Below are 14096 nucleotides of genomic sequence, written 5' to 3'. Positions count from 1 at the left end.
CAGATTCTTCCTCTCCCTTTACTATCTGCATCTGATCCATCAGTCCTACAGATTTCCTTCAGAGTTTTGTTGGGTTTTGGGAGTGGAAATTGAACCCAGGGATGCTTTACTGCTGGCCTACATCCCCAGCCCTTATTTTTTGAGACAGGGTCTTGGTAAATTGCTGAGGTTGGCCTCCAACTTGCAATCCTCCTATCTCGGCCTCCAGAGTCACTAGAATTATCCTACCTCAGCCTCCAGAGTCACTAGAATTATCCTACCTCAGCCTCCAGAGTCACTAGAATTACAAGTATATGCCACCACCCACACCTGGCCAGAATATGTTTTAAATCTGTTAATTCTCCCATCTCCGCTTCATCCTAGTCCATGCTTCATCATCCCTTCCCTGAATTATCTCAATTGGACCCAAATAGATCTTCCTCTTGATACTCTGGCTTTTCTACCATCAATCCACCGTAGAACAGCCAGACTGATTTGAAAAAATGCAAATTAGGTGTCGTCTCCTACATACTACTTTCCAATAGATTTTCATTGTGCTTTTGAAAAAATACAAGCTCATTTCCATGACCATGTGATCTACCCCTTTCTATGCCTTTTCATAACTTTAGATCACTTTACTCCTTACTCACCATGCTCTAGCTTTATGTTCAGTTCCTTAGACACTCCAAAGTTGTTGCTACCTCAAGTCTTTTGCGTCTATTGAGGGTGTTATCTGAATATTCCTTCTAAATCTTCCAAGTAACTCATGCTCAAATATTCAGGAAACTTTTCTGTCCACTCAAACTATATTAACTACTCCCTTCTAGTCATTCTATAGCACATCAACCTATTTGGTTTTCTTTATATGCTGGGCATGGGGACACATAACTGTAATTCTAGTAACTCAGGAGGCTAACAAGTTCAAGGCAAGCTGGGGCTATTTAGAGAAACCTTGACTCCAAATAAAAAAGGCTGGGAGCCAGGTGTGGTGGCACACACCATTAATCCCAGTGGTTTGGGAGGCTGAGGCAGGAGGATTACAAGTTCAAAGCTAGCCTCAGCAAGAGCTGGAGATATGGCTCCACAGTTAAGTACCCCAGGTTTCAATTCCTAGTACCAAAAAAAATAAAAATAAACAAGCCTGGGGATGTAGCTCAGTGGTAGAGCGCTCCTGGGTTCAACCCCCAGTACTGCAAAAACATTTTTTTTGTTCTTGTTTATATGTCTACCTTTTATTGCCTGTTGCCCTACAATAGAACCACCTCATCTGCACCCAGAACAACACTTGGTATGAAAGAGTGCTCAATAAATAATTGTTAAATGAACATAGGGTCTTGTATTTTATTTGGCTTTTGTTTTTCATGTGTATGATTCACTCAGAGAATCCTTTGTGGGTGATGTGGTGTGGATGGTAGGGTAGGACTGGGGCATTCCCAATAATACCACTAAATGCCTTTAAAAAGGATTTTGAGTTTTAATATTCTCCCTTCAAAAATATCCCTTGGGAATTTAGCTGAGACCACAGCAGAGAGCTACCCAGACAAGGGTTCTGTGTGTTAGCTGTTGCCAGATTTGTCTAACTCCTCAGATACATGACTATCACCTGGCCCCTCTCTTCAGAGTGTGCCCACCACTCTCCTCTCCCGTATTGCCACACAATGCCTTCTCCATAGCTTCAATTGTACACACTGTATTTTTCTCTCAGTGTGTAACATTTTACCTTCTGTGTATACATCACTATCTTTCCAAGTCCTAGAAATCATTCATGTAATCACTGTAGCTTTATTTTGGTGGAGGGCTCAAGTCAAGGGTGGGCTGCACACATGAACTCTCCGTTGGATACAGGTAGCAAGGCTGAGTTTCGTGGGTAAGGGCAGGTGCATCAGGATGTTCCTGCTGTGTAGCTTCGTGGAACCAAGGGGCCCGGCCATGTACACAGGGCAGGAGTACACAGCCAGGCCAGCTGGGACTGGCAGGTCATTGATGTACCCAGCCTGTGCAGTGACGCTGACAGGAGGCAGAAGGCTGGGCTGGCTGGAAGAACTGTCCTGCAGAGCCCCATCTATTGGGTCCCACTCGGCATGTAGGAGCTGTAGCCCAATCAGTAGTAGGCCTGTCTGTGGAACCTTGGGATTTGGGCCATTCTCCACCTGGGGGTGCCAAGAGCTGGTTAGGCAGACTAGAAAGATGATAGGGTGGGGGGCTGTGTCATAGCAAAGTGAGATTGGAGAGATGATTAGGGTTACTGAGGGGCAAGATTACTAACAGGATAGGGTATAATCAGGGACTTTAAGGGGACGGAATGGGGAACTGAAGGGATGCTAAGGTACCCGGAGGCACAGAGGGTTGCTGTTCAGCTTCTGACGTTTACGTGACAGATGACCGGGGCCTTGGCTGCCAGGAAGATTCGAGCTGGGCACCTGCTGCTGTAGGACAGCCTCCCAACGCAGTGCCAGCAGCAGGCGGCGTGGGTGGCTAAAGGCTGACAGATGAAAGATGCGCCCTGGTACTCTAGTGTCTGTGTCTGCATCTCTGCCTGCATCCAGGTAGTGAATTAATAGCTGTCCACGACGTGACTGCTGTCGCAGCCATTGCCAGGGTGGCTGCTGACCAGCGGGTGCATGGGGTCGCCAAGGTTGGGGTAGGCGGCCAGTCCAGAGAGCTTGGGCCACCGCAGCACAGCGGTAGGAGGTGCAAGGGGGTTTGCCCTTTAGCTGCTCCAGTAGGCAGTCAAGGTCATTTTGTAAAATGCCCACCAGTTGACTCAGTTCCATCACTTCATTCTCTAGGAAGCCTTCCACTGGAGGCCGAGCCTTTGGCCCCAGCACTGCCCTTAGGGGAGACTTCCCTAGACCAGTGTGGTCAGTCAGTAAGGCTTGCAATGACTCCAGCCTGCGTTTGGCTTGCACTAGGCGTTGAAGCAACCGCCTTTCTGCACGCCAAGGGCATCCTTGAGTGTTAGGAACCCACCAGGGTAAACTATGCTGCAGGGCCCTCAGGATAGCATGACTCTTGCGGCGCACCAACCAAGCCTGGGGGCCCTCACTTAGTCCACAGATCCGAGGGTCCGATGGTATGAGCAGTAGGTGCATCTGGGCCTTGCACTCTGCAATGGCATCTAGCTTCTCTAGTTCTTGGAGATAGAAGTGAGGGGTAAGGAATAAGACGGACTCCACACCCCACTCCCAAGGGAGTAGGCCTTCCTTTGATCCCTTATGCTATCATCCCTATAACTATGTGAATTTTGCCCCTTTGTGTATCTACTGGCACCACCATCCACATTCCTGTGGGGATGGCATTTCCCTGCACTATTTCTGGCCCCCAAACAGATATTTATTGACTGGAGCTTACCTGAGCTGGGCATCACAGTGGCCAACAGATACTGAGGTGTGTGTGGTTGGACCCAACTCTTGCTGCTGAAGCTCAGGCAGGCTTCTGTGAGGCTAATTAAGACCTCTCTGTCCTTAGTGTCCCTCACAGGTCCCCCATAGAAAACTGAAGCTGAAAATGGAACCCTTAGTTCCAGCCCTTCCAGTTCCCACAACCCTTCCCCAAACCAAAGTTGTAAATTAGGTCCCAGTCTCAAACTCCCACCCCCACCCTTTTCCAGGCTCTCCTGGTGGCAGATGGCTGCATGGAGGACAGGAAGGGTCTCACCAGTGAGCTCCTGCATGGCAGTACTGGGATTGCTGAGACTGGCCCACAACTGCTGTTGGGTCTTAAGGGCCTTTATCAGAGTCACTTGACTCCTGAAGGAGGGGAACAGGAAGTCAGATTTCAAATATCACCAATATGCTGCAGAGCCTCAAATCTTTTTTCCTGCCCAAACTTATCTTCTGAGCTCCAGGCTCATGAGGGTTTACTAGTCATTATCACTTGGCACGTTGAATACAACTTGCTTTCAACCAAAGTCATCATATTCCCTCATGAAACGTGTTTCTCAGTTCTATCATATATCCCAGTGTGAGGTATCAACAGCTGCCCAACTGTCTAAGTCAGAAATCTGGAATTTATTCCTGACTCCTCCTTCCTCAGCCCCAATTTATTCTCTATTTCTACGGTGACTACCACCCTATTCCCTACATACCATACTATGATTTTTTCCCTGGAGACTACTAGAACCTCCCCAAACTATTCTGTTTGCTTCTAATACCACCTCCTCTGTTTCACTTTCCACTCTGCAACCAGTGGTCTTTCCAACAGACAAACATGATCACATTCTTTCTTCTACTTTAATACCTTCAGTGGCTTCTCACTATTCTTAGGATAACATCAGATCCCTTTGCTATGGTCTTAAAGGTCCTTTTTGATAAGCCTGGCCTCTCCCTACTCAATACCCAGCAGGTTCACCTCAACTATACTGAAATCACCCTTATGTTGAACTTAGTTCCCTCTGTTCAGAAAGGCTCTGATTTGCCTCAACTTTTAAGATTCAATTTAAAGTGAGATCCTAAAAGTCCTCAGAGAAGCCTTCCTAGAATTCCTCTTTCCTTCACTCTTTGGAAGATGAATTAGTTTTACTCAACCTAGTGTGTAGAAGATACTCAGTGTTTTCTGAGTGACTGACTCAACAGCATAAGTGAGTCCCTCACCAGAGCCCCCTGTGTGCCTGCAACTTCATTCCATAGAGCTGTCGGTGTAGCAGGAGGCCATGTAGGAGGAGCAGAGATAGTGCCTGATCAAAAGGTTGCATGTAGAGTCCTTGCTGTGCTAACTCCATACTGTCAATCAAGATGCGGCCCAATTCCAGGGACTGGTCCCAGAAAACAGGCATGCAGTGTTGAGTCAGCACAGCTGGAGAGGAAGAAGAGTCCTGAGTCAGCACAGCAGAATTGCTCTCCCATTTCTGATTTGAGACCGTTGGGGGATACTCCTTACCTGGCAAGGAAGCAGTAGCCTCTGCAGAAACAATAAGCCAAAGACGGAAATCTTTGTGGACAGTAACCACATTCCTTCTTTCAGGTTGGGTTGAAAGCAGTTCCAATTCCATCTCTGAAACTACTAGAGTTAGACAAGGGATTGAGATCAGTCATTAGGTATTGGATCAGACACAAGTCCAGGGATCAGATTAGAGACTGAGGAATCAGGAGTCAGACACATGGCCAAGAGCACAGGCCTGGAGCTAGGAAATTTGACAGTGAACTTGAGAGTTCAAGTTATAGCCCAAGTTCGGGTGTGGTCCTGAAAGCCATTTCTAGGCAACAAACTCACCTTTGGCTCTGCCTATCAGCTGCAGCAAGAGTTGGATCAGCTCTCTTGGCCAGTGGGGCACCAGATGACAGTTATCCAGCACCAGCCAGTACCCCTCCAACATGGCTTGGCATAGAGTGTTGACCACAATTGAGACTGGGTTCCAAACTTCAGAGCCCAGGGCTATCACTTGCAGGTGTTTCTGTCCCTGGAGACAAATAGAGACAGAAGAGTGACTCAAAGCAATCCCAAGGCAACCCAAGAGACTCAAAGTAATACCACAATGATCCAAAAAGTACCTCAGTAATATAGAAAGATCCTTGAGAATGCTGAGAGAGGGCATTCACACCTTCTCCCAGCCCCCAGAGGCCCAGTCACTCTGTGACCAAAAGACTGGGTCCAAACCTGTTCATGCTCAGCAGCCAATTTCTGGATGACAGTCAGAGGATGCAGGATGGCTGTGGGGTGGCCAGTCGAAGGCAGTAAGATCAGTATGGGCTGAGTAGCCTGACTCTGTTCAAGGGGCATGGTGTGAGCAGCCAGATTTTCATCCAGGGGCCTCCCCAGGAGGCTGGTGGTGAAGTCTGCCAAAGCACCTGCCAGGCAGTCAGGTCGCAGCACACGCCACAGGATCAGCTTCTGAATGAGGCTGAGTGGCTCAGGACCTGGCCCAGGTGCAGGACCCAGCACTGTGGATGATAGCGACAGGTATTCCTGCCAAATATTGGAGTGGCCCGCTAGGGATGCACGCAGCCCAACAAATGGAGGCAGCAGCTCCAACATCCCACATTCTTGCCAGGCTCTTGGCCCTAGCCAGGCTGGCCGAACCACACCTGGGTCTGGCTTACTGTATTCAGTGCTGGCAGAGGTTGCCAGTCCAGGCCAGAGTGCCAAGCTTTCTAGCTTTGATGCCTTCCTTGTCACATGCAGCAGAGCCAAAGCACCCAAGGTACCCACCAAGGGTACTTGGGTCAGGCCTAGTGAAGCCACAGTGCTGCCCAGAAGCTGGTGGGTCAGGTGCATTTTTATCTGCAGTAGATGGCTGGCCAGGTCCTCCCCATGCTTTATATCATGTGGCTTCATGCTGTCTAGAGCTTTCTTTGTGACCACCAGCCAGTCCTTTGGTTTCATCCGGAAAAATGGGAGCAAGTTCTGCAGTGGGCTTAGGGCATTCACTAAGGCCATTCCATGTCTAACTACATGCTGGTAGGATACCCACAATTCCATCTCCTTCAGTTTTTGACCTTCTAGCTCCTCACAATGAGCACGCAGTTGACATATCTCTGCCTGGGACCTCACCATATCCCGCAGAAACTTAGCTGGTTTCTGAGGGGTTTGTTTCTGCATCAGCATCATCGTCAGCAACCGCTCCTGTATATAGTAATTTGTTAGGTGGATCTGGCCCTTTCCCACAGTCCCCAAATATCTACATTCATCTCCACCTCTGCACCCAGGCCCTTCCAGTGCTTATCCTATCCCACAGACTGGACCCCCAGGCACCTCAGCAGCCTCCACATCTTCACAGGCATCCAGGGCTCTGATTTTTATGTCCTGCCAGCGGGCCTCAAGCTCAGGATGCTCCCTGCACAAGATTTCATGCAGCATCTGTTCTTCTAGTATTTCCATGTTCAGGGACAAATCCAGGACATTCAGCCCCTTTAGCAGTTCATAACCTAGCACTTGGAGTCACATGGAATGTGCTTAAACCCTCACCCTTGGCAGAGCCAAGGAGGGGGCAGACAAGGGGTATGGCTCCTTACTACATTCTGAGCCTGCTCAGGTTGAGTCAAGCCCTCTAAATACTGGTCCTGGGATCCTAGTGTGCCCACAAAACTGTGCTAGCAATGTGCCCTCTGGGTCTCACCTTTTTCCAAGGCACAGAGTGGGAGGGTAGTGCTCAGATAGAGACAGAAGCCAGGCTGCACCTTGGGTAGACTCAGCTTCTCCCGCTGAAGCAGGCATTGTAGTTCTTGGCACCATAGGCCCAGCTCCATGTTGGTCAGAAGCACAGGCAGGCCTGTGAGGGGAAGCAAGGACAACCCACCCACAATGCCAGCACCCATGGTACCCACAAGAGCTGACCCTGAGCAGCTATCCTCCAACAAATAGGGTTCCTTTGAGATTTTTCAACATAATGGGATGAAGGATGGGAACTGAAGTCAGATTGAGATGTGAGAGGTATATGGGGTCACAGAATCAGGGGAGGACAAGAGGGGGTAATGGTGGGTGGGCATCAGTTCTTACCACTGGCAGCTGCCTCCAAAAGCTGAGGACCCAACTCTGGGTCAGCACCTGAGAGCACATTAAAGCAGAGACAAGGTGAAGACTGAGTTTCCGAGGCTAGGCTGGACTTGTGTTTCTCTGCCTTGTTCTTTTTCTCTTCTTCTTCTTTCTCCCCTTGCTCTTGCTCTTTCTCCTGTTCCTCATTTTCACTTTCTTCTGCCTTCTGCTCTTCTATTTGGTCTTTAGCCTTATTTTTCTCGTCACAATCATCATCTTCTTCTACATACTCATTTTTATTCTCTCTCTCTTGACTTGCCATTAGACTCTTCCCTGTGACAGAAAGATGCACAGAAACATTTATGAGAGGAGGATTTGGACTCTGGCGGAGCACTATTCATCCAAGGACTCCATTCCATGAGGGAAGTAAGACACTTTAGGAAAGCTGTTTAAGCTCTGTGACTCAGTTTCCTCATCAACAAAATGGAATTGATATTAGTGATGACCTCATAGGATTACCGTGAAGATTAAATACAATGACACAAAGAAAACACCTAGGCCGGTGCCTAGTAAGTGCTCGATAAATGTTGCTTATTATTATTATTACTTTAAAATTAAGGGAGGGAGTTAGTCATCTCTGAAATTGGCTCCATTTCTGCCCTTTCTATAGGTTGGTTAGAAGAGTCAGTGCCTCCCCTGCTCCCTACTTTTTTTAACTTGAGATAATTCTGGTACTAACAACTTAAAGAATCCTCACTAATTTGGAAATCAGTACCTGGAAGTAGTAACTTGTAAGTGAAAGTCTGTAAACTGTGGAATTAGCTAAATCATGGGTGGTGTGGTAAACACAGATAGTTGGCTAATCAACAACCATTCCCAACTCCCTTGACCCCTTGCTATGCTGCCCAGATAATTCCTGGGCCAAACTGGTTCTCTTTGCCAGATCCATAGTTCAGTGCATTCATTTTTTTTTTATTGCTAACAGATTACCACAAAATTAGCAGCTTGAAATAACACCAGTTTATTCTCTACCCTTCTGTAGGTTAGCAGTCTCACCTATTCAACCCATTAATCCACAGCATGGCTGGATTTTCTGCACAGGGCTACACTGGGCTAAAATCAAAGTGTCAGATGGGGCTTCCCATCTCATCTGGGGCTTGAGGTCCTTTTCTAGGCTGGTTTTTTGTTTGTTTGTTTATTTGTTTGTTTTGAGATGGGATCTTGCTGTGTTGCCCAGGATGGTTTTGAACTCTTAGGTTCAAGTGATCCTCCTGCCTCAATCTCTCAAGTAGCTGGGACTTCAGATACATGCCCCATGCCTACCTATTCTTTCACACACTATTCTAATTTCTCACACTTGCCCTGTAGCCCCCACTATCTTTGAGCTAGCAACAGTTCATTGAATCCTCCTTGTGTTTCAAATCTGACTGTTTTCTTTCTTCCTTTCTGCTCTGAAGGCCTCATTTGATTATACTGGGCTCATCTAGATAATCTGGGATAATATCTCTATCTTAATGCCAAATGATTAGTAATTTTAATTAACTCTTCAAACTCTTTTTTATGTAACATAACATAATCCTGGAAATAACATCAAAAGGCAAAGGTCACAAAGGCCAAAATTCTGCCTATCACATTTGGCTCTTCATATTTCTGAAAATCAGCAGCAACTCTGACATGATACTTGGAAGGACAGATGATACCTTGCATGATATATTGTGTATTAGTTTCCGGGACTATGGTAACAAATTGCCACAAACTTGGTAGCTTAAACAACAGAAACTAGTTTTCTCATAGTTGTGAAAACCAGAAGTCTGCAATCAAGGTTTCAGCAGGATATACTTCTGCCAAGGTTCTAAAGAGAGCCTTCTTTGCCTCTTTCCATACTCTGGTGGTTCCACACTTTCCTTAGCTAGTGGCCAAAAAGCTCCAATCTTGGTCTCCCTTTTCACATGGACTTCTCTTTTGTGTATGTCTTTTCTTCTGTATTTTATAAGATGCTTGTCATGGGATTTAGAGCCCACTCTAAATCTAGGGTGATATTATTTCAATGTTCAGAAGTTGATGACATCTTTTTTTTTCATTTTATTTTTTAGTTGTAGTTGAACACAGTACCTTTATTGTATTTATTTATTTTTATGTGGTGCTGAGGATCGAACCCAGGGCCTCACACATGCTAGGCAAGTGCTCCACCACTGAGCCACAGCCCCAGCCCTCATGACATCTTCAAAGAACTTTTTTCCAAGAGTTCACATTTTTTTCCTCACTAATGCAGCACACCAACCCCATTTTCTGGGAGATAAAGCATCCCCTCTTCCTTCTAGCAAATTTTCCTTCCAACATGCCACCCAGATGGGATTCCTGATCTAAACAGAATCAATAAAAATGTTCTTCTAGAATTTTTGAACAAATCTGAGTACTAAAACTCTGGGGTGAAGGCAAGGTTTCTAATAATACCAAATAAACCTGAGAAGTGGAAGACCATGAATTGGTTTTCATTGCAATATGAACAAAAAAAAATATATAGCATAGGCTGATAAAATCTGGGATATTCTAGCCAGGGAAGATCACATAAGGCTCAGAGGGTTGGGCAGTTCAGATATCCCAGAAGCATGTATTATTGTCTCTGCCTTACCTCTGCGCTCAGTGGGGGCTTGTGCCAAGCATCTTTTATCTTCCAGAGGCAGTGGGTTCAACCAGATGAGTGCCTCATTGCTGGGGTCAAGCAGCAGAGGCCAACGGCAACTATAGTAGTGAGTGGAGCTCCCCAGAAGCAGGCCTGCCAAGCGGGCCGACTTTGCCTGGGGCTTCAGGTCCCGGTCCCACTGATACTGTTCAGATTCACAGCTTAGCAGTGACAGAATACTGAAGGGAGAGCATGTGGGCAACAGGGGGTTTTTTTGAGGCATGATGACAGATTTCTGCTTCTGCTTCAGTGCCTGTGCCACATCATCTGGACCCAGGGCCTCCTGATAGCCCCTACACAGAGCCAGCCACTTGTCTAGTAGCTCTTGGCGACGGAGAGGTGGGAAGGGACCCAAGTACGTGATGGCAGCAGAACACAGGAGGGCATCTCCAAACATAGTCTTGCAGTGTCCCCTCAACTTCTGGTGTGAAGGGAAGACCAGAGGGTGTTTAGTCCAGCGAGGAGAGGTATGGAGGAAAGCAAGGAAGGTGGGGCAGGAAGCAGTTAGGGCATAGGGTGGCAGGGTGTGAAATGAACAAGGAAGAAGACATATGGGAGAGGGTTGGTTACCTGGAGCTGTGCACACCAGTTGTTCATGGGTGTGAGCAGTGTAGACTTTATGGGCCATTTGTGATACTGGCCACATTGTGCCTGATTGAGAGTCTGTACCACATGGCTGTGGGAAATCTGGGCATCCTCTAGCTTCTTAGTCAGGGCCAAAATATTCTCCAGCATGTCCTGGGCTTGAAACTGGAATTGACCTAAGCGGGCCTGCTCCCGAGCCAGTGTTGCCTCCACCTGCCTCAGCAGCAGGCCCGTGGGCACACCCCGGCGCTGTGCCAGTCCATAACGCAGAACAGCCCGGAGCCAGATCGCCAGGTTTGCTGTGGGTATGCTTACTGCCCTCAGAGCTGCATCACTCATGCCTGGATCCTTCAGAGTTTGTTCTAATTTTATCAGCTCTGAGTCTTTCATCTTCTCCTTGGGGAAGAATACCAACTCCTGGGAGGAAGTGTGTTCAGGGGAGAAGGGACGACATGGATGCTCTGGACCTTGACCCAAAAGTCTATCCCTGCCAAGTCTATCCTGTGTGCCTCCCATCTACTCCTTCATTATCCCTACCTGATAAAAATCTTCAGTGCATAAAAGTTGCTTGGCATTGGTCCAGCCTGTTTCATGGTGGAACAGTTCACACAATGCATCAGTCACCCGGATTACAGATTCTGGTGGTGCTCGATAGCTCCTTATCTCCTCAAAGTCAGTCACCTGCAGCTGACTCAGAGGACCCAGAAATGCCTTGCCCATCTACATGAGGAGAGGTGCTTGCTGAAGCGAGCTTCTGAGAGATGAGCTTCCTTTTCAAGATGTTTTTTAATTTTCTCCTAGGAGTTCTCATGAAGGGCACTCCCCAAGATAACCTTTGCCCCCTCCCCCTGGAGACTCCATCATGAGTCTCCCCAACCCTTCCACTGAGCATCCTGTTAGGGGCTATCCTCTCCCAAGCAAAGACCAGTAGAGGGCACATGGCAGGAAAAACATACCTTTTCCAGGAAAGCCTGATACTGAGACTGCAGGGAGTCTCGCTGCTTGGCTAGGTTCTCAATTAGGTGCTCCTGATGACGACACTCTGCTATCTGCCGCTTGTACAGGAGCTTGCTTTGCTCTAGCTGCTGCCGAAATTTGATGAGGCTCTGTGAACAGAGATCAGGCCCTGTAGCTCCAGATTCTGAGCTGTGTGGGAACATGCCAGGGGGAGACCCCATGGGCATGATAGGATAACAAAACTGAACTCTGAGTAGGCACAGAATGAGTCTGAGCTCTTGGTCTGTCACTTACTGCTTGGCATCTGGTAATGCAGCCCCCTGTAGGTGGTTGCTTTCCTTGCAACTTGTTTACCATACAGGCTAAGAAAATCTGATTGTAAAGTCTGAGCATGTAACTATTATGCTATGCTATTTATCTTATTTGACCCCTTAGCAGCAGTTGTCACAGAAGATAAATCTCTCTTTTAAACAAATTCTTCTCCCTTGGCTTTCATGATACTGTGTTCCCCTTGGGCTTTCTACAATATCTCTAGTTGCTTTTTCTTACTCTCTTCCCCTGCTGTCCCTTCACTACTCCTCAGAAATTTTTTCAGGAATCACTTCCCAGTCTACACTTCAACACACCATCCCTAATTTCATGGCTTCTATTATATTCTAAATACTGTCAAATTCCTCTTTAGCTATATTACTGCCAAGCCCTACACTGTGTACCCATCTGCATAGTGGAAACCTCTCCTTGGATGTTTTACAGGCCCCTCAGATTCCTCATGCCCCCAAAATGAATGTATTGGTTATGCCTCAGCTCTTCTACAATCTTACCTCTCCTTGCATTCTTTTTTTTTTAATTTTTTTATTATTAGTTGTTCAAAACATTACAAAGCTCTTGACATATCATATTTCATACATTTGATTCAAGCAGATTATGAACTCCCATTTTTACCCCGTATACATATTGCAGATTCACATCGGTTACACATCCACTTTTTTACATACTGCCATACTAGTGTCTGTTGTATTCTTCTGCCCTTCCTATCCTCTACTATCCCCCCTCCCCTCCCCTCTCCTCCCATCTTCTCTCTCTACCCCATCTACTGTAATTCTTGCATTCTTGTTCTCAGAGAACTGTGGCAAAATATGCTCAGATTTCTCAAGGAAGAATTCTGATTGTTACCTCTATTCCCCTAAACCCAGGCTCTTTGAGGTCTTTTACAATTACACCTCCAACATTTCTCTCATGTCCACTTCCATCCGAAACATGCATCACTCACATTCAGGATCTCTCTCCTGACCTGCACAAGATTCCTGAATGGTCTTTTATTTCTCTCCCCTAATTCATTCCCCACACTGCAGCCTGACTGGTTTTCTAAAAACTGAATCTCATCATCATAATGTTCTTTAACACACGTCCCCCTCCCTCTGAAATGTCCCTTCCTATGAGGGGTGTCCTCTCCCTTTGTTTGATTGACAATGCCACCTTGATCACCTTGACCTACTCATTTTTCCAATCTCATCTTTTTAACTCTCTCAAAATACTACTCTCCAGCCACTCCAATTTTCAGGTCCTCCAAAATGGCATGTGTTCTCTTGCCTCTAGGCTTTTACACAAGCTGTTACTTTAGCCTGGAACATTTTTCCTTCCCACCTCTCTCTACATCTGGCCAAATCTTATCTAGCCTTTAAGCTTCAACATCAGTACCATTCTGGGGGCACTGTCTTTCTTTCTTTCTTTCTTTTTTTTTTTTTTTTTTTTTGTACTAGAGATTGAACCTAAGCCACATCCCTAGCCCTTTTTTAAAAGTTTTTTTTTTTTTTTTTTTTTTTTTAATAGGGTCTTGCTAAGTTGCTTAGGGCCTTGCTAAGTTCCTGAGGCTAGTCTTGAACTTGTGATTCTCCTGCCTCAGTCTCTTGAGTTGCTGGGATTACAGGTATATATCACCACACTGTTTTCTCTAGAATTCTTACTACATCAGCCCCCTCTGGACTTTGTCATAGCATACTGTTTGGATATTTCCTTGATGAATCTATATCTCTGGAAAATTGTAGACACCATGAAGTCAAGGGCAGTGTCTTATCTCCCCTTATTAGGAGGCAGTCTGACCTAATATTAATAATAACAAACATATTAAGTCATGACTATATGACAGCCTTTCTAAAGCCTTTACATGCGAAATCTCATTTAATCCTCATCATGATATTATAAGTTTAAGGAAGCTTCTCTAGCCTCTTTGGATCTCCGTTTTCTCATCAGAAAATGGAAAAACGATAGCCATCTTGGATTCCTTATGGCAAGGAAACTATCATCTGTCTGTCTACCTGTGTATCAATCTAAATGTAGACATAAATATATGTAAATATTAGTAAGTGCCCGGACAAAATGATTATAGGTTTTGATTAATTTTGTTGAGTACAGTAATGAACAAATGAGCCAATTGAATATGAGATGAGAAAGAAATGGAAGATCACAAAATGACTCCTGGGAT

At 46.2% G+C, this 14096-nt stretch overlaps 1 protein-coding gene across 1 annotated transcript in view; it reads right to left on the bottom strand.

Moving 5' to 3' along the window:
• Positions 1 to 1778: 1778 nt before the first annotated feature.
• Dnhd1 (dynein heavy chain domain 1) overlaps positions 1779 to 14096 on the bottom strand; it is a 96260-nt gene continuing 83942 nt past the window's right edge. The window contains exons 30-44 of the mRNA XM_076842412.2: positions 11614 to 11763; positions 11195 to 11377; positions 10643 to 11074; positions 10022 to 10493; positions 7414 to 7722; positions 7034 to 7186; positions 6670 to 6848; positions 5575 to 6540; positions 5191 to 5377; positions 4858 to 4980; positions 4572 to 4773; positions 3637 to 3728; positions 3331 to 3480; positions 2310 to 3112; positions 1779 to 2129 (exon numbers count right to left, since the gene is read on the bottom strand). Of these exons, the coding sequence (XP_076698527.2) occupies positions 1779 to 2129; positions 2310 to 3112; positions 3331 to 3480; positions 3637 to 3728; positions 4572 to 4773; positions 4858 to 4980; positions 5191 to 5377; positions 5575 to 6540; positions 6670 to 6848; positions 7034 to 7186; positions 7414 to 7722; positions 10022 to 10493; positions 10643 to 11074; positions 11195 to 11377; positions 11614 to 11763 (4752 nt within the window). The remainder of the gene's footprint in view (positions 2130 to 2309; positions 3113 to 3330; positions 3481 to 3636; positions 3729 to 4571; positions 4774 to 4857; positions 4981 to 5190; positions 5378 to 5574; positions 6541 to 6669; positions 6849 to 7033; positions 7187 to 7413; positions 7723 to 10021; positions 10494 to 10642; positions 11075 to 11194; positions 11378 to 11613; positions 11764 to 14096) is intronic.

This window comes from Callospermophilus lateralis, chromosome 2 (assembly GCF_048772815.1).
Source record: "Callospermophilus lateralis isolate mCalLat2 chromosome 2, mCalLat2.hap1, whole genome shotgun sequence".
NCBI classification, from domain to species: Eukaryota; Metazoa; Chordata; class Mammalia; order Rodentia; family Sciuridae; genus Callospermophilus; species Callospermophilus lateralis.
The sequence above is the reverse complement of the archived record's forward strand: the minus strand, read 5'-3'. Positions and strand labels throughout refer to the sequence as shown.